A 22594-nucleotide genomic window follows, 5' to 3' on the forward strand; every position below is an offset into this window, starting at 1 on the left:
TTTTATTCTGTTTTTCCCAGTTCAACTCTACTTTGCTATAGCAACCGTGACCACCGGCTCTGAATTTCATGACTTGGCATTTCTTTTCGTTTAATTTTAAACATCTTATAGCTAGGTAGTCTGTAATTCTGGGCAATAAAATGGAAAAATCATTTAAATTTTCACTTAAAAGTACAATATCATCTGCATACAAAATACATTTAACGCCAGGGAAATCTTTCATAATATCGTTAATATCACTGATAGCAAAAATGAACAGGAAGGGTGACATGCACCCTCCTTTTTTAACCCCGTTTGATTGTAAAATTTCTTCAGAAACGGAAATACCATCATTAATTAATAGAAAATTTACGTCAAGAATTTCTGCAAGCAAGTTTAGCTCTTCAAAAGAAAAGATTTTTGTATCTACGACTTTCTTAAAGATAAATGTTGTACTAATAGAATCGAATGCTTTTTGTAAATCTAAAAATAAAGCGTACAGGGGTCTCTTTTTTACAATTACTGTTGAGTGAATATGTTGAATAAGTAAATTTACAGCTTGTACAGTGGATTTCCTTTTAATAAAGCCAAATTGATTTAATGGAATATAGCTGATTAGAGAGGAATACAAACGTTTGTTAAGCATTTTGTCCAAAAGATTAAACATAGAGGAGGATAAATTGATCCCTCTATAATTATTTACATCCTCCGGACTACCTTTGTTTTTAAATAAAAGCTTCAAATTAGAGAGTTTCCAGGAATCGGGAAAAATACCATTTTGAAGGCATACATTATAAAATTTCGTTAGTTCACTATTTAAAACTACGTTTAACTCTTTCAAACATTTGTTACCAAGTCAAGCCCTGGTGCTTTCTTAATTTTTAGTTCCTTAATAGATAAATTTACTTCCTCTTCTAGGAACCATTTAACAGTAGGATTTTTAGTGTAATTTATTAAAAGGTCTTTTAGATTTAGAGAATCTGAAGCGCTTAATTTGGCATTGTTGTAAATCGCTCCAAAATGAGCCTCCCATTCCTGCATAGGAACATTATTGAATATTTTATAGCAATACTTAGACACAGGACAAGTGGAAATTTAAAAATTAAATAATAATGTCAGCACCGATTCATGGTCATCAGCTCCCTTTTTTTGACAGGCAGTGACAAATGATCCTTTGACTCTTAATACATTAGAAAACCATTAAGCCTTCGCGATCTTTCTGGAGTGAAAAAAAGTTATTTGTTCATTTTAAAGGATTCTAACGTGCATCGCTTTAAATGACAATTTTTACGATTGTGCAGCGGCAACCATAAAAGTGTTTTGCCCAGCCGTTATAATCACCCCTTTTACGCACTATATTTCATCCTAAAAGGAATGTTTGATCGTTTTCACTGACAATCCTCACCAGATCCCTCTCTGCTCATCGTTGAAAATATACAATAATACACATGTGCAGCAGCAGTTATTCTTCAGCAGTATACTCTTACACTATTGGACAAAAAAATGGGGAGTCCTTCAGCAATATCCAACAGTACTTTTATTGCGTTACATATGTTGAAATAAATATTTTGTCTGCTGTAAGAGTTCATTTTGCAACGGCAAGCAAGGACCACGACGTGTTGCACTGGTTTCAAAGTCGATGTATATATAAATATCGTGCCCACCAGTCTTTTTTGTCGTTTTTATTGCATTAGTTTTATAAATATGATTTTTAGCGAACGTTTTACGATGAATTAATTTGAACAAAATACATTTATAGCTCTGTATAATGAAGTAAATATTACATATCATTAATTACATTTCAAATATCACTAAATTTTTATAAAATGGTTGCTGTAAAATGAAATTTTAGAACCAGCCCGTTGGCTCGCATTGTTAAGGCGTGTTCAGGAGTGTCAAAGCCATGGGAGGTATTTGAGCAGTTGGGAGATCTAATACTGGCTACCCAATGTCAGAGGTGGCAAAAAGTGGTTAGTTTAGTGACCCGAAATGCTAAAATTGCTCAACGGGCTGGGAGGCGACTCGCTACTTGCTGCTTTGCACTTTTCCAGCATGCGTGATTTGGCTTCACGGGACGAATGTCTAGCGTTTCAATGCAGTCCTCGGTGCGGAGGCAAGTGGCCCTTGAGTGGGCTGGGTCCCTGTGCGGCCTGGTGCGCCCATGTTAACCGTTCGCGGTGTTATTCGCACTCGGAATTCAGCATTCGTGCCAGTGCAGTGCGCGCCCTTATTTATTATTATTTTCATTGCTGTCCAAATTTTGTTTTGATGACCCACAGCAATTCAGCTACAATGAAGGTTGTTTGGTGGTTGAGATTAAACTTTGTGTGTGGTACGGTTTCTTTTACTGTCGTACTTTGTAATGTATCTTGTCATGCTTATGTTGAGATAAGTCGGATCGTGTTTTCTAGAGCATGAAATTTTCTGTTGGCGGAAAAGGTTGTTGAGCTTCTGAAATCTGGTATTATTATCTCTTTGGCTGGTTATTTGTGATTTTTCTATTGTGGGTAAAATTGGGACGATTGTTGACTGACAAAATCCTTTAACATTGAAATTCCTTTGGAACAATAACACATTATAGCTTCAAAATTTACCCTATACTGGTCGAGCTGCACTCTTTGAGAATGCGTGTATCTATTTCACGGAACAAATGTAAATGTATTATACTAATTTAAATATGAACTTGCTACGAGCTATAGGCATTCATTCTCGCTCTCAAAAATTATTCTAATTTCAACTAACGTGTTGTCTCGCCTACCTCTTACTTTAGCTAAACAAGCCAGACCAATTTTATTAGTTTTTGCTCAATATAATTAAAGTTCGTGGATTCCGTCGGCTGAACGTCACCGCAGCCTGTTCACAGCCTAGCTTCTGTGTGTGTTTGGGAGACTTTTAAGGGTATTTGTCAATTTTACCGACTTTATTTCTCCATTTTGAATTTTACATATGTTGTTAGGGGTGTTTCATACAGTGAGTGTGGGATTTTGGCTTCTGGGTAGAGCAAGTATGGCATCCTACGATAACGCTAAATGAGGGATATGACGTATAAACTGAAGATTGCGAACAGATTTTTGCGAATTGAGTAAATTCATTGAGCTTAGTATCTTCGCCGTCACCGAACTGCAGTACGCGAACGTGGCTTTGACGGAGGACCAGCTCGCAAGCATCGCTATATTGCTTACAAACAACAATCCGGTGGTCGATGGGTCAGCTAATAGCGGTGGATCGAGCGGAGTCTGACCAAAGTATCGCTGTCCGTCGATCTGTGACGCCGACAATAAGTGCGTTCCAGCTCGTGCAGCAATTTTTGCCAGACGCGTCCTGAAATTGATATTTTTGAGTTAGAATTGGGCGAAAGTTGTCCTTCGAATGACCTTACTGGCAAGAAAAGATGACCTCCATTTCCAAAATAAATGAGGGTGTTAATTATTATGAAGCAAGCGATCTGTCCATTTGTTACAAGTAAACTCTTTGGATTCGACGTTACAGTTTTTGGTGAAACAATCGAATTCGTAATGCTTTTCTAGATAATATGATCAGCGTGTTACTTTTTCCTTTTTTTAGTTTGTTGTTTTTTACAAAACTTAAGTGTAGCTACATGACCTCTTAACCAGTGCAGATAGTTTGAAACTGTAAACTCGAACCCTTATCAGCTGTTCTACACAAAACTTGAGCGGCTCCCTGACGTGCCAAGCATCATCAATCCTGCGCCTCTGAGCGACGCGATGATTGCCCGCCACTGAGACAGCAGGATGCGTGAGTAGCGCAAACAATACTGAAGAGCTTCACATCTTCGGGATAGATAGGAAGATTAATTTTGCAATATAAGGTTCAAAAGTTGAGGATTATAATTTTTTTGACGATTTTTGTTCTTGAAATATAGAATAAATTTTATAAATTTTGTTTGATTTGTAAAGCCAAGGAAATCTTGGATAATTTTAAACTATAAATTAATGTTTTTCCAGAAAAGTAGTATCTCTTGATATGCTTATGACAGTAGTTAATTGTTAATATGAATTAAAGGCAAATTGGCTAAAAATGTAATTGTGTAACAATTTCTTTTACACATTTCTCATAATTTAACAATTTCATTCATTTTTTTATTTACCATATCTCTCCCATTCTTCCTATTTCCTATACAATGTATTGCTTGAACTCTTGTGTTTGATTAATTCAAATAAACACTTAAATATCTCATTCTATAAACATATCTGGAAATCACGGTTGGGACATTTCTACAGAAATCTGTAAAAATGGTTTCTGTTTATTCGTTGAATATACCACATTTTTAAACTTTACAATAATGTCTTTCCATCATTGTTACGTTTAAACCCAACAGTTAATTCAATATCTCATATGGGAGAATGATTGGAACATCAGACGTTATTATTTCGATAATAAATTTCGATTTCTCCATCTGCCTGCTGATTGCGAACACATTTTCCCATCTCGTGTCTGTTTTGAAAGCGTCGGGTGTTAAAAATTCGTATATCAAAGGGGGTGAGAGGGTTGTTATTAAAAGCGAAATGTGTAGTGGGCGGAATGAGGCAGCGCATCAGCCATTCATCTGCTCGTCGGCCAGACGTAATTTATTATTCAGGGTTGCTGTAGGTCCGGAGGAAAAAATATCGCACGCGCACGCTGCCAGGCGAAAAGGGTCACTTTTTGTGCGCGCCGCGATATAAAAAAAGAGTGCAAGCTGATTTCGATTTTGATTAGTATTGCCGGCCGGGCTAATTTATTACGCGCTATCCGCCGATGGACAGCTGGATAGCACGCGCGCAGTCCGTCGATGGGGGTAGGTCATGTTTTTCTTCTGCACCGCTTGCATTATTAATCTCGTGTGTGTGTGTGTGCTGTGCGTTTTGTTTATTTATTTATTGCATCGCTGCAGATGCACACGAGCAAACATAATTACTCTGTTTGTCTCTGATGAGGGTGGTTTTTCTGTTATACACGAACCACCAGGGGATGGGAACTTGTTTAGAAATGATTATTATCTTTCTCCAAAACGAGAACAAACTTGTACATGAAAAGAGGGGATTAAAGCTGGAATTACGTTATTAAGAGCTTAACAGGCCAACAGTAACATTTTGCATTGTTGAAGATAGGAAGTTGTTTATCGAGTTTATTTGTGAAACATGGGAATTATAAATTTATCTCTATACTGAGCGCAAGAATCAAAATAGGGTCGCGTAAGCAGTTAAATATTAGATTTTGCCATACTCAAAAATAAAAACCATATTTTCAATGATTTTTTTGCTTGATTTTGATCTTAACATCTACCCAATATAGTGTGCGAATTATGAGCTAAATTTCCCTTCTGGCGAAATAAATCATGATTTCAATAAGGAAACAGTTTACAAGCCGCTTGATTAGTATGCAAACTTTTTCTAAAAAAATGTAAATGACAACTCGGGTAATTTTTAGCTTTTTCCGCATTTTTAGGTACTATTTCAAGGTAAAAAGGATTTTTCAGAATTTTCAGTAATAGTATTATTTAAAGAGCAAGGAAACGGTTGCCTGGTAATCTATCACTCGAGTTGTGATCTTGGGATTGCTGTCGGTGTTCTCGATGAAAATTTTGTTGAGCTGAAATGAAATGAAGAACGCTACAGTTTGATCGGCTGCGAAAAGCAGAACTTATCGTGGGTCGATGCGATTTCTTCACGGGTTACATTGTTCGCTGAGTAGGATGAATTTATGTGGAGTTAAGTCCCGTAACTCCCGTAGACAGAAGGACAGATGGCTGCGTTGCGGTGCAATTGGTGTCTTGAGATTTCCGCGGCCCTCGGAATCCTTGCCGACCGGCCCGCGCCCGCTATTGAGGAATTAACGGCGCTGACAATGAGTGGCTAAGTTGCTCGGCGAACGTGTAAAAAGGGCCAATATTAAATATTATGTCCATTCCAGTAGAACCCATGCGTCTCTATCACCTTCATACATCACGTGGCATTTTAACAAATAATCCACCTTTCTCTCTCTCTCTCTCTCTCTCTCTCTCTCTCTCTCTCTCTTTCTCTCTCTCTCGCTCTCTTTCATTTTCTCCGCCATCGGCTCTACCGCGAAAATGATTCAGCTATATAGGCGTCTGCAGTTTGTTCTTAGACTCGGCGGTGGCATAATTTATACGCGCGCGCGCCGGGGAAAAGCCAATATAAAGCTTGCACCCTTGCCTTTTCCGCTCTATCATTCGAATAAGTACACACACACACAAGGCGAGAGCGGCACATCACGCGACGCAAGGGTCTGCCCTAGGTCTAGACGCCGCTCTCGATGCTATAAAACGAGGCGCAACCCTCTGCGCGTAATATGAAAAGGCGTGGTGCACGCCATAAAACGCGCTGGACGCCGTGACGTCATTTTATGTCCCGCCAAAGGGGGAAACTGGCCGGCAATCGCCACCTCTGCTCCGCTAAAGTGCAATCAAAGTTGCGTTTGCCGGTTCCATCACCTAATCCAAACTTTATTTGACAATAAACCGCCAGAGGGAAATGTCTCCCATCTCCCTGTGATGTTTATACCAATAACATGCTTTTTTACAAGAGGAAAGAAAGAAGGCAAAAATTATTTTTTTTTAAATTATAATTTTTGTCCGCAAATCTAGCTTGCTACGTTCGTATCTAAATAAATTAATTTTCAAATGTTAAACAATTTATAAATTTGCCACTTCCTCAAAGATATTTTGTGCTTGCAAAAGTAGTGAATAAGTATTTTAGTATACTTTTTCATTTAACAAAAAAATCTAATATTAAAATCAAATTTCGATTTCATTAGTGCGTTTGACTTCAAAGCGTTGACTTACCGTCACCCTCAGCCCTCGCTCCACTCCGCGACAAAAATCACAGCATTTGAATGAAGCAGGAGTGAATTTTGTAATTTTTCATAATTCGCTGCTGGTGACAAGTGCTGTTTTTGCGAGAGGCGTGCTTTGCGTTTTAAGTCGGAGTTAATCGCACAGCAAACACAATTATTATTTTAAAAAGAGAAGTCTGCTCTTTCTTCTTCTCGCTCCCTCCGCTCTCTCCCCCCACAAGTCTCGCATTCATTAAACTCAAGTGCCGCTTTCATCTCTTAGTTAGAGCTCGCGGCCGCCGCAATTAACGCTAATTGATTCATTAACGAATTTGCACACGGCTTTATGAATAAATTTGTCTTTCTCCCGTTTCATTCATTCATTCATATTTCTCTCTGTTCCAGGATCCGAGGCAAACACTGCTGTTTCCCCACCGTAAGTACAGAGAATTTTTACCTTTCTAATTTAAAAAAAAATGAGGGCGAAATTGATAACTAAACATTATGTTTTATACGGTTAAATAATATCGTTTAACTTAAATAACCCAAGCACAAACATATTAATTTCCATCAGTATTTGACTCGAAATAAAAATAAAAGAGATGTGTATTTTTTGAGAGGGCTTGGATGGGGTTGCAGTAGTTGTGATACGAAAAAATCGAGGCAGCGGCCACCCTCGCCCATGAGTCATCATCATCTTCAAAGCCTTGATCGATACCTTCGGCTCAGCCACCCCTTCGCTTTAAAAAAATCGTCACCCCTTCACTCTCTCTCACACACAGCCCGGAGAAAGATTTTTTCTCTCGACTTTCCCGACCCCACGCGCGCCACTCTCCCGTCGCTCGCTCTCTCCGCGTGATTACGAATGCACCGAGTTTTTTCTGCTACCCTTTGCAAGTCCAGCGAGCAGGAGAAAAGCGCGTATTCCCGGGTTCTCGCCGACTCGCTTTTGTATAAACTAAGAAAATATTTTGGAAAATTGCTAGCTGAGTGTCTTTCTTTTCCACTCCCGTGCCCCGTCGTCTCTGCCCCCACAGTAGAACCCTGCGCTGCAGGGAATAGTTATTTTTGCTCTCAAGAATCCAAAAAATCAATCAAACTAGCCGCCAACATGACATTTTGACTTGAAGTAACAGAAAAAACTGAAAAAGGAAGAAATGGTTAACAAAGGCGGCACAATACGTATAATTGATGCTTAGACATGCATTGCGTTCATGCACTTTGCCGTTTTGTTTAGATTTATCGGATTTATTGTTAGTCTTCTGTCACCATTTACAAAGCTTTAGTAATAATAGTTTTCGAACAAGCTTGACGATTTGTTTCGCAGCTTTAAAATCCAGTCAAGGAAAATTATCTTAAATCAACAAAAGGACGAATTTCTTACGAGAAATAGAGGTCAACATTAAAATAATAGAGACGTGGGTGTCTTCCGCATCCTTTTTTGTCATTGAGTGAGTGATCGTGACTGATATTAGGGGAATAAAGCTTTACGACAAAAGCTTTATTCTCCTTAGTCTAAACAAACCGAAACATACGCATTGTTAGGAGAAAACAACAAACAACTATAAGTTTTCTTAACAAACCATTCATTTCAAAATGTAATCCAGCTGTTAAGAGAGAATCATGCAGGAGTTAGGGAGAACTTTTAGAGCCTCTTGCAATGAGACACATAATAAAGTTGGTTAGAAGTCCACAATGAAAAACCAAACTCAATATTTATTTACCTTCTTTCATTGGGGCTAAAGCAAGAGATGCAATCCTTGCATTCGAAATCCCAATTGCTGCCGAAGTCGTTTATCATATAGTTAGGAGGTTTGAAATCCTTTAAAATTTTAACTGGTCCAAAATGCGTTGCGACAGTGCGAGATTTATTGGGTTTCGTCTTGGCAGTGACATCGCAGAACTATGCATTTTTTATATTTTAATTTTTGAATGGGAACAAATTAGTATATTTTCTAAATTACGCAAAAATAAATTGTGTCAACAAAGAAGCAGAAACTCCTTTTATTATTTATACTGCAACTCGTGTTGACCAATAATATAATATACTCTTTCTCTCAATTTGCCCCACGTGCAGTTTCAAAACCAATAATGTTTTTTATCTGAATGAGATTGCGACTTGCAACCAGACCGAGTCAGCCAGAACTTGAATCAAGAAGGTGGATCAGGGATCCAGTCTGGGCAAAAGTGGCTTGAGACGCTGGAACGACGGCTAAAAAATCTTATCTCTTATTCCGCCTCTCCGAAATGCACCCCTTGCTCGCACGCGTCTCATTTTTTTCGCTCTTACCCCGCGCGTTCGCTTGCTCGCGGCGTGCACCCCTCGAGTAAAAAAAGTAAATTGCATCCCCAGCAGACCCCTTCTGCTATACCCTTTTTTTCCGCCCGGCGCTTTAATTTAGCATTGATGAAGGCTGCTGCCGCGCTGCACCGACTTGCAACTGCACTTTTGCTCTCTTTCTCTCTCTCTCCTCTATTATGCACGCAGGCAATGAGTTTTTTTTTATGTCGCTCGCGTGGGGTGGATTTTCAGCCGCGTGGGGTGCGGATTGAAGAAAGGAAGAAAGCGAGAGAGAGGGTGCGTCGCCCGCTCGCACTTTCGACATTTTTCAGCGTTTGTCATTAGTCTCATCTCGTGGGATGAATAAAAAGCACCACCGCGCCGTCTTAATGCATACACTTAACTTTATTCCAAACCATAAATTGCAATTTCGCCCGCGACGCTTGCTAAATTAATTTTGGCCCGCATGGAAATCAGCTAGGCGTCGGCTGTGTAATCACAAGGCTTTTTTCCAAGGTAGGGAGTAAATACACATTGCTGCATTTTTGCGATAAACGAATCTGCAGAATTTTAACTGTAGTATAAGTGCGATTTTTAAAGCACACACTATGCAGATATAAAATTTATGAATTTCAATTTTTTAAGTTCTAATATGAGTGTTTTTAAAGAAATTTTCTTACCCCTTAAGGATTCAAATCAAACTGGCGACGCGCACACGGTTTTTTCCGACAGAACTGGTTGAAATGACGAAGACCAATAAAATTCTATGAAGAATTTTGTTGCTACCCTGGTTTACAGAACCGCTCGTACTCTAATGACACTCACAAACTGAAATAGAAATAATATAAATTAAAAATTATTTTGCTAACTGACGGTTGGACTCACCCCTTTGAATCGGGTCCTGCTGATTTAAACGACCACGTCAGCACCATATGACTGACGGGCGAAAACTGAAAAACTAAAATCATCTTTCTGCTGTTAAACAATAATGAAAAATTAAAATCATTCAAACCTGAATTTTTAATTAGAGGTAAGTTACATACTTAATGGGAAAATGAACTTTGCCCTTACTTTATTTTGTTTACTTTTCGAAAATTTATCATTGCTGAATGTATATTTGCATTTTTAATCTTGTTTAATTCTCAAGGCAAGGAGGAACGCGCAAGGCAGAGAAAGGCAGTTGCTTGTAGATGATGAATTAGAACTGGAAAAATACAAATACAAAATTAGTCACAATTATAGCAGTCATTGTTTGAATCACTTGTTGAACATTAATTATTTGTACTACATTGAGCATAATATGATTATTTATCTTAACAAACATCTCAATGGTTGACAAGAATTAGTCTGATGTTACACATGGCATTTTACAATCTTAATTTATCTTTGAGATCTGACTGAGTCTTTGCGTTTTTATCACTGATACATATTCTTGATAAGTAACTTAATTGCATTAATACATTAGGTAGAAATAACTAACCCCTAATGAGGATTCACAGATTTTGTCAAACAAGCGGTAAGCATCGATAACATGCGGTTGTGTGTCGACAGCAGGTCGACAGTTATTAATGACCATAAAATTTGACGGAACAAAAGAAACGCGGCAAACGTGCTTTTGGTACCACGCATGTGCCACAGATGCGCGCGAAGAGGCGCAGGGTGCTACAATCTCATGAAATAGGGCGCACTGGACACACCAATTGAGGGTAATTAAAAGACTTGACTATAATCTATAATGATCTAAATTTTTAAAATTTCCAAAGTAGCAATCAATGCACTAACCTAACCAACTAATTTCCCTTCCTGTGCACACATTTGAGGCGAAGTGCCTTTTGCTCGGACATTGATGAGGCAGAATCTTTTTCCCGTAATTGACTGCTGGAGCCTTTTTGAGTGCCGCGCGCGGATCCCATGAGTGCACGAGGGAAGTGAGGCAGACCCACACACACACACACACGTACAAATATAATATTTCCTGCAAAAGAGAAGCATAGGAAGAGGAAGTCCCACAACAAATACACAATATTTTCCGCCAGCGTGGAGTTAGTCCTCGGGATAATATACTATTACGTGCGTCGACAGCACAAATGTATTATTTTTGTTTTCGGCCACGAGAGAGAGAAAGAAAGAAAGAGAACAAAAAGAAAGCCCTCCTGACGCAGGCAGTCCTAGATCGCGACCGACCATCCCCCCATTAATATCACCACGCGGCGCATTGTTTATAATTCCGCGCGCACTGCATGTGCCTGATTATTGAAGGGTTTCGCAGCGCATATCGCCTTTCACAACAGCACATGCATCGAATCCGTTGTGCCCTGCGTTGGTGGAAATACATACAGGATCAGAAGGCAGTGTTTGATTCCGTTAGAAAAAGAGGCACAATTATGAAACTGGCATTATGTTGATCCAATTACCACCCTTCTGTTTAGCTGTAGATTTGGGAGCAGCAACTCTAACAAGGTCATTCTAAACTTTTAAATTTCACTTATTTTTTGTTCACCCGCTCTGGACTACAATTAGAGCTTTTGTTAAACAAGTCCTACATTAAAATTAAATATTGGCAAAAAATATTAATACAATAATTTCAAGCTTTGCAATGTCTAATTATTTCTTTTCCTGGAAGCATATAATTTAAATGTTCTAAGAAAGCCTTATTATTGCGCTTCATAATTTTCTCAAAGCTCTCTAGACTAGACGTCTAGACAGTGTGTTTTCGTGAACTTTAATCTCTAAAGAATTCACTTTAATCCCTTTTCACGACTAAGAATTCCGGGATCACGAGACAGTGGGGTCCAAAATCCTATTGCATTTATGATCAAAAACTAAAACTGGGTGGTCAATTGGATTAGTGAAAATGACCGTGATGTTGGGAGAGATATGGCGGACGAAGGGATATAGTAGGCTTTGGCTGAATGTAAAGAGTTTCGGATGGGAAAGAGACTTGTGAGTAATCGCCACACCCTGCCCTTGCTCTCCTCAGCCCGGGGAACATTAGTTTTGATTGTAATTATCCTCCATCGCTGCAGCATGGAGGGAAGGAATAAAAGTATACGTAATATGACGCATACAGACGGGCCTGAAATGAGAGTTCTGATCAAATGCATTGCTAAACACGGAAATTCGTTGCTTTTGGGTAGAAATAAAAAAATTAGTGAAACGTAAATCGTTTTTCTAGTTAAATGCTGTGAAATTTGGAAATCTCTAATTATGTTACCAATAATCACTCACCTTAAACAATGGTCCACTGAACTATATTATTCAATTCGGTTAAATAATATAGTTCAGTGGACCACTGTTTAAGGAGAGCAATTTTATTGTTGGAAGCATTAATTAGAGGGAGCAAATATAATAAACAGCAAGCCAGAATTAATAATATTGAGGAGAATGGCTTGGCCCAGCAGCAGATAGAGAGAATAAATAGAGAAAGATCGTACGTCAGACAGCCTTCCCAGCTCTGTGTGGACTCTGGAAGTTACAGGGAGCAGCCAGGCATAACAATAATCCGCGTATCATCAAGCGTTTGGCAAATAAAGCACACGGTACGTTGGCTTAAGGTTGGTAGCCCTGGTATGAATCAAAATAAAATTTACTCCACACCTCCCCATTTGAGGATTTAGATAATTTTATATCAACGGCTGCTCCCCAGGTAAAACCCTGACAGGCATCATGTTGTGAGGATTACAATTCAAAATCATTTTATCTCCTGAAATATTAAATACATGAATGAATTGAGATGTTTGTTTTTGTATTTGTTTCTGTTTTCTGCTCAGCACATCATGCTGTGCGCTATGAGCTCACTGGGTCTCAATAACATCGCAGAGTGGATTACATGGGTCCGGATCACATTATTACTTCTACAAAAGAATATAATCGGTCCTCTTGTGCGGTGATACTTGGGTGTTCCGTGTTCTATCTAAAAACAAAGATCATGGAATGCTGAAAACATTGTATACAGTGATGCAATATTCTTCAGTACATACCTCTTCCTTGAAAGAAAATAACACGTAAAAACATTTTTTGAAAAGGCCCTTTGCCCTTGCTTATGCTTACCCTATGTTGGATTGGATGTACGAAGATCTTCTCTGGGACTCAGACTACACGTGTCTCGTTTATGTTGGTAGTTGATAGACTTGCAGAGACGTAAGCGTGGTTCTGTGCTGTGATTCTGTGATTGGTCGGTCGATGTAGGCGCAATAGTGCAGCGCATCGCCACAACCTAAAAAAAATTAATCAACCTCAGGGACATAACTCAAACTATAATGACAAATATGATCTCAAGATTCGCGTTTATTAAATTAGATTACAAGAGTAAGAAATTGTTTATGTGGTTTTGGGAGAACAGCATAAAAAGAGAGTTTTCGGGTAAAACCATGCGCACCATGGTGGTGGATATGCGGGCTGCCCTGTAACGCCCATCATATTACACTTCGTATACGCTCGCCTTTGTCGGAGAGTCGTCCGCAAGGAAGTGCCTGGAAATTTATTTTCATTAGCGCTTGATGTATTATCAATAAAAAGATGGCACAGGCGGCAATTTGAGGGCTGCTTTGACACCCCGTACCCCGTGGGCGCGGTAAGGGGGTGAATTATTTATTTAGGCAGGCGGCGAAAAATGCGCGGTTCAATCGATGAGCGCTGCTGTCAAAAGTTTTCTCGTTTGCCACACAGCATGTCGTAAAACACTGTCCAAATTTCACGTACTTGCTAATGTATGCAAATGGTGTTTTCGAGTAGCGTGATCGCGAAACATAAGTTTTCAGAGTTTTTATTTCGGACCTCGCGGCGACCGAAATAACATTTAGAACGAGGGCCAGTGGCGGCGCAGAATTTGCATTGCACGGCCGTATTTCACATGAAAAATTGGGGGCCCTCTATGATGAATCGGACGGCAATTATAAACAAAGAAGGGTTTCTTCCCTCTCGTACGGTGCAAGCCGCAGCGGCTGCGGTGGCTGACGTGTCTCCAGGCCATCGTTTTTATTGTTGTTATTTTGATTTGTTTGCATTATTACGCGTCGGCGATGGGACCAAATAATATTTATTAAACGGCGAAAAGCACGCAACTTGAAAAGGCGAACGAAAGTGAAAGAGCGTGGGAACTTTGACGAATTATGTAAACTAGCTCTTCATTATTTTTGTTTCAAGCATGCAGTACTCAAGTGGGCATACTGAATCGATGTTTTTTAAATCACAAACGCTATTCTAAACAAGTTAAACGCTTGTTTATTGTTGTGACCGCAGGAGAGAGTTTGCACGGAGCAGCACACAGCACCTTATTGGGCATTTCACCCTGCACACAGGAGATCCGGGAGCGACGTCCTGTTTCAACTACTTAATAATTAAATTCGTTAATTTGTATTTAATTTTTTATTTTCACTCCGATCGCTAAATCCATCGTCCATTGGCCTTTACTGGCTTTAATTTGGTAAAATTTTAATTAAATGAGAGTAAATAATAGAAAATTTGAAATCTATGAGTCACATGAGTAAAAAGTGCTAAATAAGGGTTAAGAGCAGGGGGTTGACAGTGATAGGAATTCAATCGTTATTGATGGCAATCGGAACACAAATGAAAGGTCATGGGACGTGACGACGTGACTAGAGCGTATTTTGATCGCATGATGATCCTTTGAAGCCAGTTAAATTTGTTTTTTCACTGACACGTAGAGTCGTCAAATAGAGACTGTCCCAGCAAAACCATCTGAAATGGCCAAATATCTGTGCGGACAATTTTTAAAATTTAAAAAATTAATTATATTTATTTGAATTTATTAATGGGACAGTATATTTTTTATTTATTCTCTGCGACTCGAATTATTGTGTGCGTCAAAGTGTTTTTAGAAATTTATCCTTTCGAGGAAGAAAAATTAAATATCAATCTGTCGTGAGCTTACCATCGTTTGTTTTCTGCATAAAATATTGTACCAGCTGCCAAATATGACACCTTTTGGCTCTCATCCAAAGTCAAAGTAGTTTTTGCACTCTTCACAAATGGAAAAATTTCAACTGTAGGCCACCACTTGTGACAGAAAAGAATCCGCAGAACACAAAGTGCGTGTGTCTGTCCCCGTCCGCATTCGATTATTCGACGCATTCATCGTCTGCTCGGGGATAAAAAAAAGCAGAGAGGTTGTTAAAAAAGCGCGTGCCCCTTTTCAATACAAGTGATTCGCAGAGCTATTCGCGTGCTGTCGCTTTTTCACTGTAAAAAACTGGCGTGCTGCTCGCGTAAAAAATATTTCCAGGGGATTTCAAGGGGGCCGGGAGCGTATATATGAAAGCGGCTTTTTTAACCATTTATTAGACGCGTAAATAAAAAATCGCAGCCACGAGAGCAAAGCTGGAAGCGTGAGTTCTTCATATTGTTCTCGTAAACAACGGTTGCACACAGCGTTCATAGGAAGCATAGGGTAAAAACTTGTGTTGAGACGTTCGCGGTGCTTCCTAACAGCAGCGCACGTGCCCTTTGTAAATATGCTAAATGCAAAACTGCTACTCATTGAATTAAATTAGGGACAGATTCAAATCGTTTTAATGTCAAATTTTTGTCTTGATATACTTTCTCGCGTGAAAAATAAGGGAAATCTTTTATAATTTTTTTCTGAAAAATTACACGTTGTTTATGCCTTTTATTTTTTTGTTCATTCGGCCATAGAAGGTATTGCTTAAAATAGTGTAATTTTTGTTAGAGGAAGTTCAGGTTATTTAAGGGGTCAAATTCGTCAAGTTGTAAAAGAGCGATGGCTACACATGACCTTGAACTCTTTTGGAATGTCCATGAAAATAAGCATGTCAATGACACACTATTCATCAATCGCACAAAACCTGTTTACATGGTGGAATTTTTCTGTTCATTTATCATTTTTATGCTCTCTGGAGCGTTCCAGAAATTTATATGGACACTCCAAATTTTTATCATCTCAAAAAAATTGTGTTAATGCCTTCCCGAATTAATGCGAGTGTTCTAAATTGAAGGTTTGAATAAAATTATAGTGGATATATAATTTATTCAACATTTAAATATGTTAATAAAATTATTTTTTACTAAAATATTTTTAGATTTTTTCTATTCAATTTAAAATTTTGATCTACTCGTCGAGCTTAGAAGAAAATCTGTGTGCTGCATTTTATTTTCCTTTTGGTGCATGCAAGAAAGAAAACGCAGAGAACGGCTTTTCCCTAATCATAATAAATTTTGCACGCTCTCATAAATATTTTATTAATGCGCCCGGCTGCGTTTTCTTTCATGTGCGGTAATAACGCGGCGCAATATTGCTCGCGCACACAGACACGTGGAAAGGTATCATCATCAGCATCCCCTATGAATATTAGATGAACGCGCGTCTCTCATTTTTTCTTTTCACTTGGGGTGCCCTGCACAATTCTCCTTTTTGTTGTCCAAACCGACCGGACCGAAATCTCCGTAAGAGCTCTATATTACAAATTTAACACGCAACGATGAGCCAGATAGCCGATCTCTGGTCTGCAAGTTGTTGGACTGGAAAATTTGAGATAATATTTCACTCTTCAGCATCAAACACAAGAAATATAAGCCACACTTTCTACAGAAACACATAAATTTTTAGAACGTTAAAGCCAATCAAGTTAATGTACATCAGTCACTTTCAAGAGAGAAAAACAAAGAATTTTGGACTGCGGAGTTAAAGAAAGTCTCGTTCAAGAAAAAAAAATACTTCTAGCAAGAAGCATTCCTATTTTCTTTATCAATCCATGTTTCTTTTTATCTATTAATTTAACATCTTTTGAAAGCTGAACAAACAGTCGCCAATAAAATTTCAACTGTACTCAAGCAATCTGATTTACTACTGTTGGCTGGCATCAACCAGCAGACCTATATTACAAATTGAACAATAATAAAAAATGACCTTGTTTATTTTCCAAACATTTAAAATCAACAATTGAACAAGCGTGCTACGCTTGGGGCTGCGCGTGCATCCATTGAGGAATCTGTATAAACCAAGTGAGACCGGTGTATTATTGCTTTTGTATTTTTTTTTCCGCGCTGAAGGGTTAACAATGAAATCCTTTTTCGGCGGGTCAAAAGACAAAGGAACACGTTCGCTTTCGTTGCTTAGTAACTGATCATTAAACTGACGAGAGTGCCGCCCGCCGTTATAAAAAAAAGGATCGTGGGCACGAGCCTAAAGGAAGCAACCGCAACTGCAGCCGCTGTCAAATCCGCCCAGGAAGTAGAAATAATAATAATGGATGTGCACATTGATCGCATTTTTTATATATAGTGCGTGAGCTATAGGATAGTTTCAGGAAAGGCAATGAAATTATTGGCTTTGTTTGTCCGTTCTGGGAATTTAAAATTTTGATGAAAAACTCGTGAGCTCGATTAGAACCCAAGAATATTAAAAATTAGCAATAATTGTGATTTTATCTGATCGTAAAATTTCATTTATTTGAAACTTTTAACGCCAAAGTTAGAGGCTGAAAAAACAAAAATTCAATCAATCATATGATTCCTACATATTGATACCTGCAAAGCAAAAGCGCCTGCCCAACAAAAGGGTTACCGCAGAGTGGTGGTTGTTCGCTTGGGAGAGAGATCAGTATCTCCAAGGATAGCATACGAGGAACAACTATTTCATGACAGCTCTGAACTCTTCAACTTTTTTCAATGGCAGTAGCAACAATGTCGATCAGGGGTAAGTACTCTACTCGTTTTATATGGATAACAAGATTTGTCGCACATATCAAGTCGCGATGTAAACGGTTAATGGAGGAAAAATAATCTTACACTTACGATTTGATCTGAACAAATATTATTATATATTTTCTTGTAATCCGAATTGGCCCATTAGACACCAAAGGCTCTCGGTATAGCCTCTTGGAAATCTTGAGGTGTAACATCAAATAATTGGTTTCCACTCGATTGACCGAACAAATAAGCATTTTGTAGTGATAATGCTCATAGAATTGCAACCCAATAGGCGCATTTCTCAACTGCAGTTTTAACCTTTTGCTCAGCTTGGGCCCAACGTGGCTCCACCTCCACGTGCTGAGGTTTCCTATTCAAACGCCAGACATTTGTCTGGTAAAATCCGCTGGAAAGGTGCAAAACCAGCAATGGGTGAGTCGGCACCTGTACGCAGTGTTCCGAAAAAGCCGGCTTTTTCTAAAACGAGGTAGTTTTATCCGGATTTTATCCGGCTTACTCCGTTTTTTTTTTTTGCTTTTTTTGGCTGCAACAAAAAATATTTTTTAAACTAGCTTGTGGATTTTTGACAAGCTGTGAAAAAAATTAAAAAAAGCCAGAATAAAGCCGGCTAAAATAGGGTGGTTTAAACCTGGTTTAAAATAGAGAATCTGATATACCATAAAAATGAAGAAATATTTTCCAAGAAAATAAATTGCCGCATTTCTAAAGCACAGCCGTTCTTCTTCGGGTGATTTTTCTTCTCTTTCACTCCCCTAAAAACATAAAAAAAAATGAACAGAGAGCAAAATATATGACACCTTTTTGTCTTGACCTATAAAGAGCCCGGCATGCAATAAAACTTTCTACGTGAAATAGTTCACTAAAAAGGTATTTTTCACTCTCTCGTTAACTCGGCACCCCCATGCGGTGGTTTAAAGAGGAATGATACTGGAAAAGCCTGGAAAATGCTTGTTGCCAATGCATTAACTCGTCCCTTAGGATTCAGTTAAAGCCTAAATTGACCTAAGGAGCGCTGTAATTTTTCGAGAAAATTGGCTGGAAAGTTAGCGTGCTTTTCAAATGGTAATGGCTGTCTCCTTACTTGAAATCCGATTTAATTTCAAAACCAAGAGTTTCCCCAATAAGTGGCATACACAATTGGACAGACCTCGACGAGAGGAATCGGAATATGCCAAGAAAATATGTTCAAGCACTGTAAATTTTGGAGAAAATTGGCAAAATTTGAATTTTTACAGTAGGAAGGTCCTTTTTTTATTATTGCAAATTGTTGAACAAATTGTTTATCGATCAATTGTTTATGGCATCCAACAATTCAAATAATTTTAAATTGTTGCCCAGTATCATTCCACTTTAAACCTGGATTAAACCGGCTGGATAAAACTCGGAACACTGCCTGTACTCCTCCCAGCCTGTTGAGATATTCTGAGAGCATTTTAGTCTCTAAAGTAACCACCTTTTGCCATGTCTGACATCGGGCAGCCATTATTAGATTTTAAGATATAACATAATATATAATTATTGAAGAAATATTCCTGTTCTGTCTCACATGTCATGGCCAAGGCAGTTTTATGTTAAGAAAGTTACCTTTTTAGGCTGATATTACATGATATTATGAAAAATTATTAGCTTTTAAAAAAAATAATTTAATTTTAGGGCAAGTATTTTCATATTTTTGCCTTTCTTAACAAGACATTAAGTAGTGATCTATCGTCTTCTAAAAAATATGTGTCAGCAATGTATTCCCCGTGGGAATTGTTTCCCAGGAAACCTATATACTGGACCGAAAAACCTTTGTTGGAAAATTTGTACCTGCGTTTTCTATATAAGAATCCTTTCTCACCATTAATTTCACTTTGAAACAGTGAAATGTCAATGGTTAAGTCCCACGAGGGGATCCTCGAAGCTATATAGAACCCCCGACACAGTGTGTGGCAACCAATGTGTGGCAAGGGCAATTGTCAGTGTGTTCAACAGTGAAACACAAATTAGAGTGTTGTAAAAATCGCTCTCCATTTCAACCCTTTGTTGGAGGCTGCTGACTAACGCCTCTGCCACAGAGTAGAGTAGATAGAGTAACAAAAATGTTGTAACTATCACCCTTCTGTGTTAATCTGACAAGTTCAGACATCTCAACCAAACAGGCAAGCGTCATCATTTTGTTATACGTACAAGCTTATCCTTATTGTCAAGCGTTGATGACAAGACCACTGGCCGGTGTGTGTTCCTTAACAATACCTCACTATAAACTGTATCTCTTTCAAGCCTACAGATTCGATATTTATTCTCTCAAATATGGTTTTACAATTTCTGCTTGAACTTCTTTAATATTTTTTTAAGAACGATTTATTTTTAAGAATGAAAGTGCTGCCGAGTAATTATCGGCTTACGCTTGTTCAGCTGCACATATATTATGGCAGCTATTCAATCATTTATGTGCAAATTACACGTAACAGATATACAGATATAAATGCAGCGGGGTTGAAGGGTTGGCTTACCAGCACGCCGAACGTTGTCAAGTCAAGCGACACCACTATATGTTTTACTATACTTTTTCATCAATAAATTCGTAAATTGTAAACAGCTTTTAAATATTGCACGTGGTTTTGAAGAAAAAAATAAAAACGAACGTATAGCGATCGTCAAACGATGATTTATTTAATTTTTAATGCATGATATGTAAACCCTGAGAATTATGCTGTGGAGGAAATGATTCTAAATTTTTCCAGAATTTATAATTTCCTAAAAATGGAGTGTTCGCTGTCCTAGTAATCTAGATGCTTTTATTTAATTAATGCGACTGCGTTGTTTAAATAATATGGCAAATCGAGTCTACTCCCAATTAATGCCCTTCGAGAGTGATCGATCAAATTATGAAAAAAATGTGATGTTAGTTGAGTAAAGTAATTGGAGCAGCATCTCCATTTTCGGATTTCCAGCATAGAGGTCCATTCTTGGTATAAATATACTCAAGTGAAGCGGCGGCTTTCTTCATTGCTGTGGCCGCCGGAGGAGTCAATCAAAAGCCGACAGGGGCGATATTGTGCAGCTGCGGGTCTTAATTGGAGGACCATGCAGTCGCTCTCTCATTCTCGCTCAGATCCCTGCTCGCGGAAGGGAAAAAATAACTGACAAAAAGATACACAAGTTTCTGCAATTACTTTGCATAGCCCAAAACCTCCAGAGTACCGATCAAACTCAATATTAAAAATATTGATAAGGTCATGCAAGTGTCATACAATTTTTCGCGGGAAAGTCCGGCCAGGGAGAGTTTTACTTCATAAGCTATTGTAAAATCTGTAATTATACGCAATTACACAAGTTTATTACAAAAATAATGTAATAATTTGGAATCCCAAAAAATGGAGCACGTGGTTGGTGAAGAAACGGTGGTTTACCAAATACCTTGAAAGAGCTGCAGGGCAAACAACAAATAATGTTACAGTGACACCTTCCGCGAAATAAGTCCAGACACCTGGTTTTGTAGAAAAAGGGATCGTCCTGGTCCCGGTAAAATTGCTCAACTTAAATTTCCTTTGTTGCAAGAGATGGTCAACAGTCAATATAACAGTAAAAATTTGGCTCTTTGTTAAACGTTGCGCAATTTTACTGGGACCAGAACGGGATAAAATTCCAACAATAGCATTGCACGCCACTTAATCAATCGGCTTGAAATCACCTTCGTTTTGCTCTTTCTCAACCTGAAAACAGGTCGCAGTAATATTATGGTGTTACAAATTTACAAAAAAAAACACGTGGCAAGCGCCGAAGAGCTAAACTGCACACATTTGTGACTTCCGTATTTACGAATTTAACTGCAATACAAAGTTGCATCTTTCCATGCTTAGTCGAGAGCAAAATTGCAATCATTGGTGGATGCGGATGCTGCAATTGCCACTGCTGTATGATCTGAGGCTGATCTGACTATCCTATCAATTGAAAGGGTGCTTGCCAGCAGGTCCTCTGCGCAATGTTATTGCTCAAACAAAAAACTAAAACACCAATTACCATCGTGTGATTTTCAATCCTGCGCTTCTCGTGTATTGAATTTTTTCAACTGGCATTGTATTGCTAACCCGCGATTTAGCGAGAAGTCTTGTTGCCTCATCTGTCTCTCTGTCCACCGCGGTTTGTTGTTTGTTTATTTTTCGGGTGGCTTGGATTGTACTGCTTTAGAGCAATCTGGATTCCAGGGTAAGATATGCGATCTATAAAAGTAATCCTGGCTTGCTGAGCTCCTTTGGCCAAGATTGAATCTAAAAAGTTGTATAAAAGAACGGTGTTACCAACATAATATTTATAACAGAAATACATTAACGGTTTAGATCATTCAAGGCCATTAGTCCATTTTTATCATAATGAACCGTTTTCTTGCAAATTAAATCGTCTAAAATTTCCAACCCTACGTATTAAGTCCTTATTAAACAACCTAAACATTTTGATAGCTTGATTTTAAACAGTAATATTTAATCTCTTGAAACTTATTTAATCAAATTGTTGTTTTCAATACCTTAAAATTTTAAAAATGCTCCATGATGGAACATTATATACATTTTTCTTTTTTTATATAAAAAATAAACAAATTAAAACAAATTTATTTATTCATTCTAGTATACTTTTTGTCAGTGATCAGGTAGCAAATGGTATTCTTTACTTTCGGAAAAAAATGCTATTAATTTCTCTTAAAGAAGCGGAAATGTGGACGAAATTGAACACACGAAATAAAATAATCAAACGGGGGAGCCATGAATCATTTCGTGCTGATCGCGGAACAATGGAAGAGTCAAATGAATTTATGCGGAATAAAAATCTAAATCATCTTAATTGCAGCACTCCCGATGATTTATCGCCATG

General features: G+C 38.3%; 1 protein-coding gene across 1 annotated transcript in view; it reads left to right on the forward strand.

Moving 5' to 3' along the window:
- The window catches only part of LOC135943314 (protein krueppel-like), a 94564-nt gene that overhangs the window by 33348 nt on the left and 38622 nt on the right, over positions 1-22594 (forward strand). The window contains exon 3 of the mRNA XM_065489789.1: positions 7180-7210. Coding sequence (XP_065345861.1) covers positions 7180-7210 — 31 coding nt within the window. The remainder of the gene's footprint in view (positions 1-7179; positions 7211-22594) is intronic.

This window comes from Cloeon dipterum, chromosome 4, assembly GCF_949628265.1.
Source record: "Cloeon dipterum chromosome 4, ieCloDipt1.1, whole genome shotgun sequence".
Taxonomy (NCBI): domain Eukaryota; kingdom Metazoa; phylum Arthropoda; class Insecta; order Ephemeroptera; family Baetidae; genus Cloeon; species Cloeon dipterum.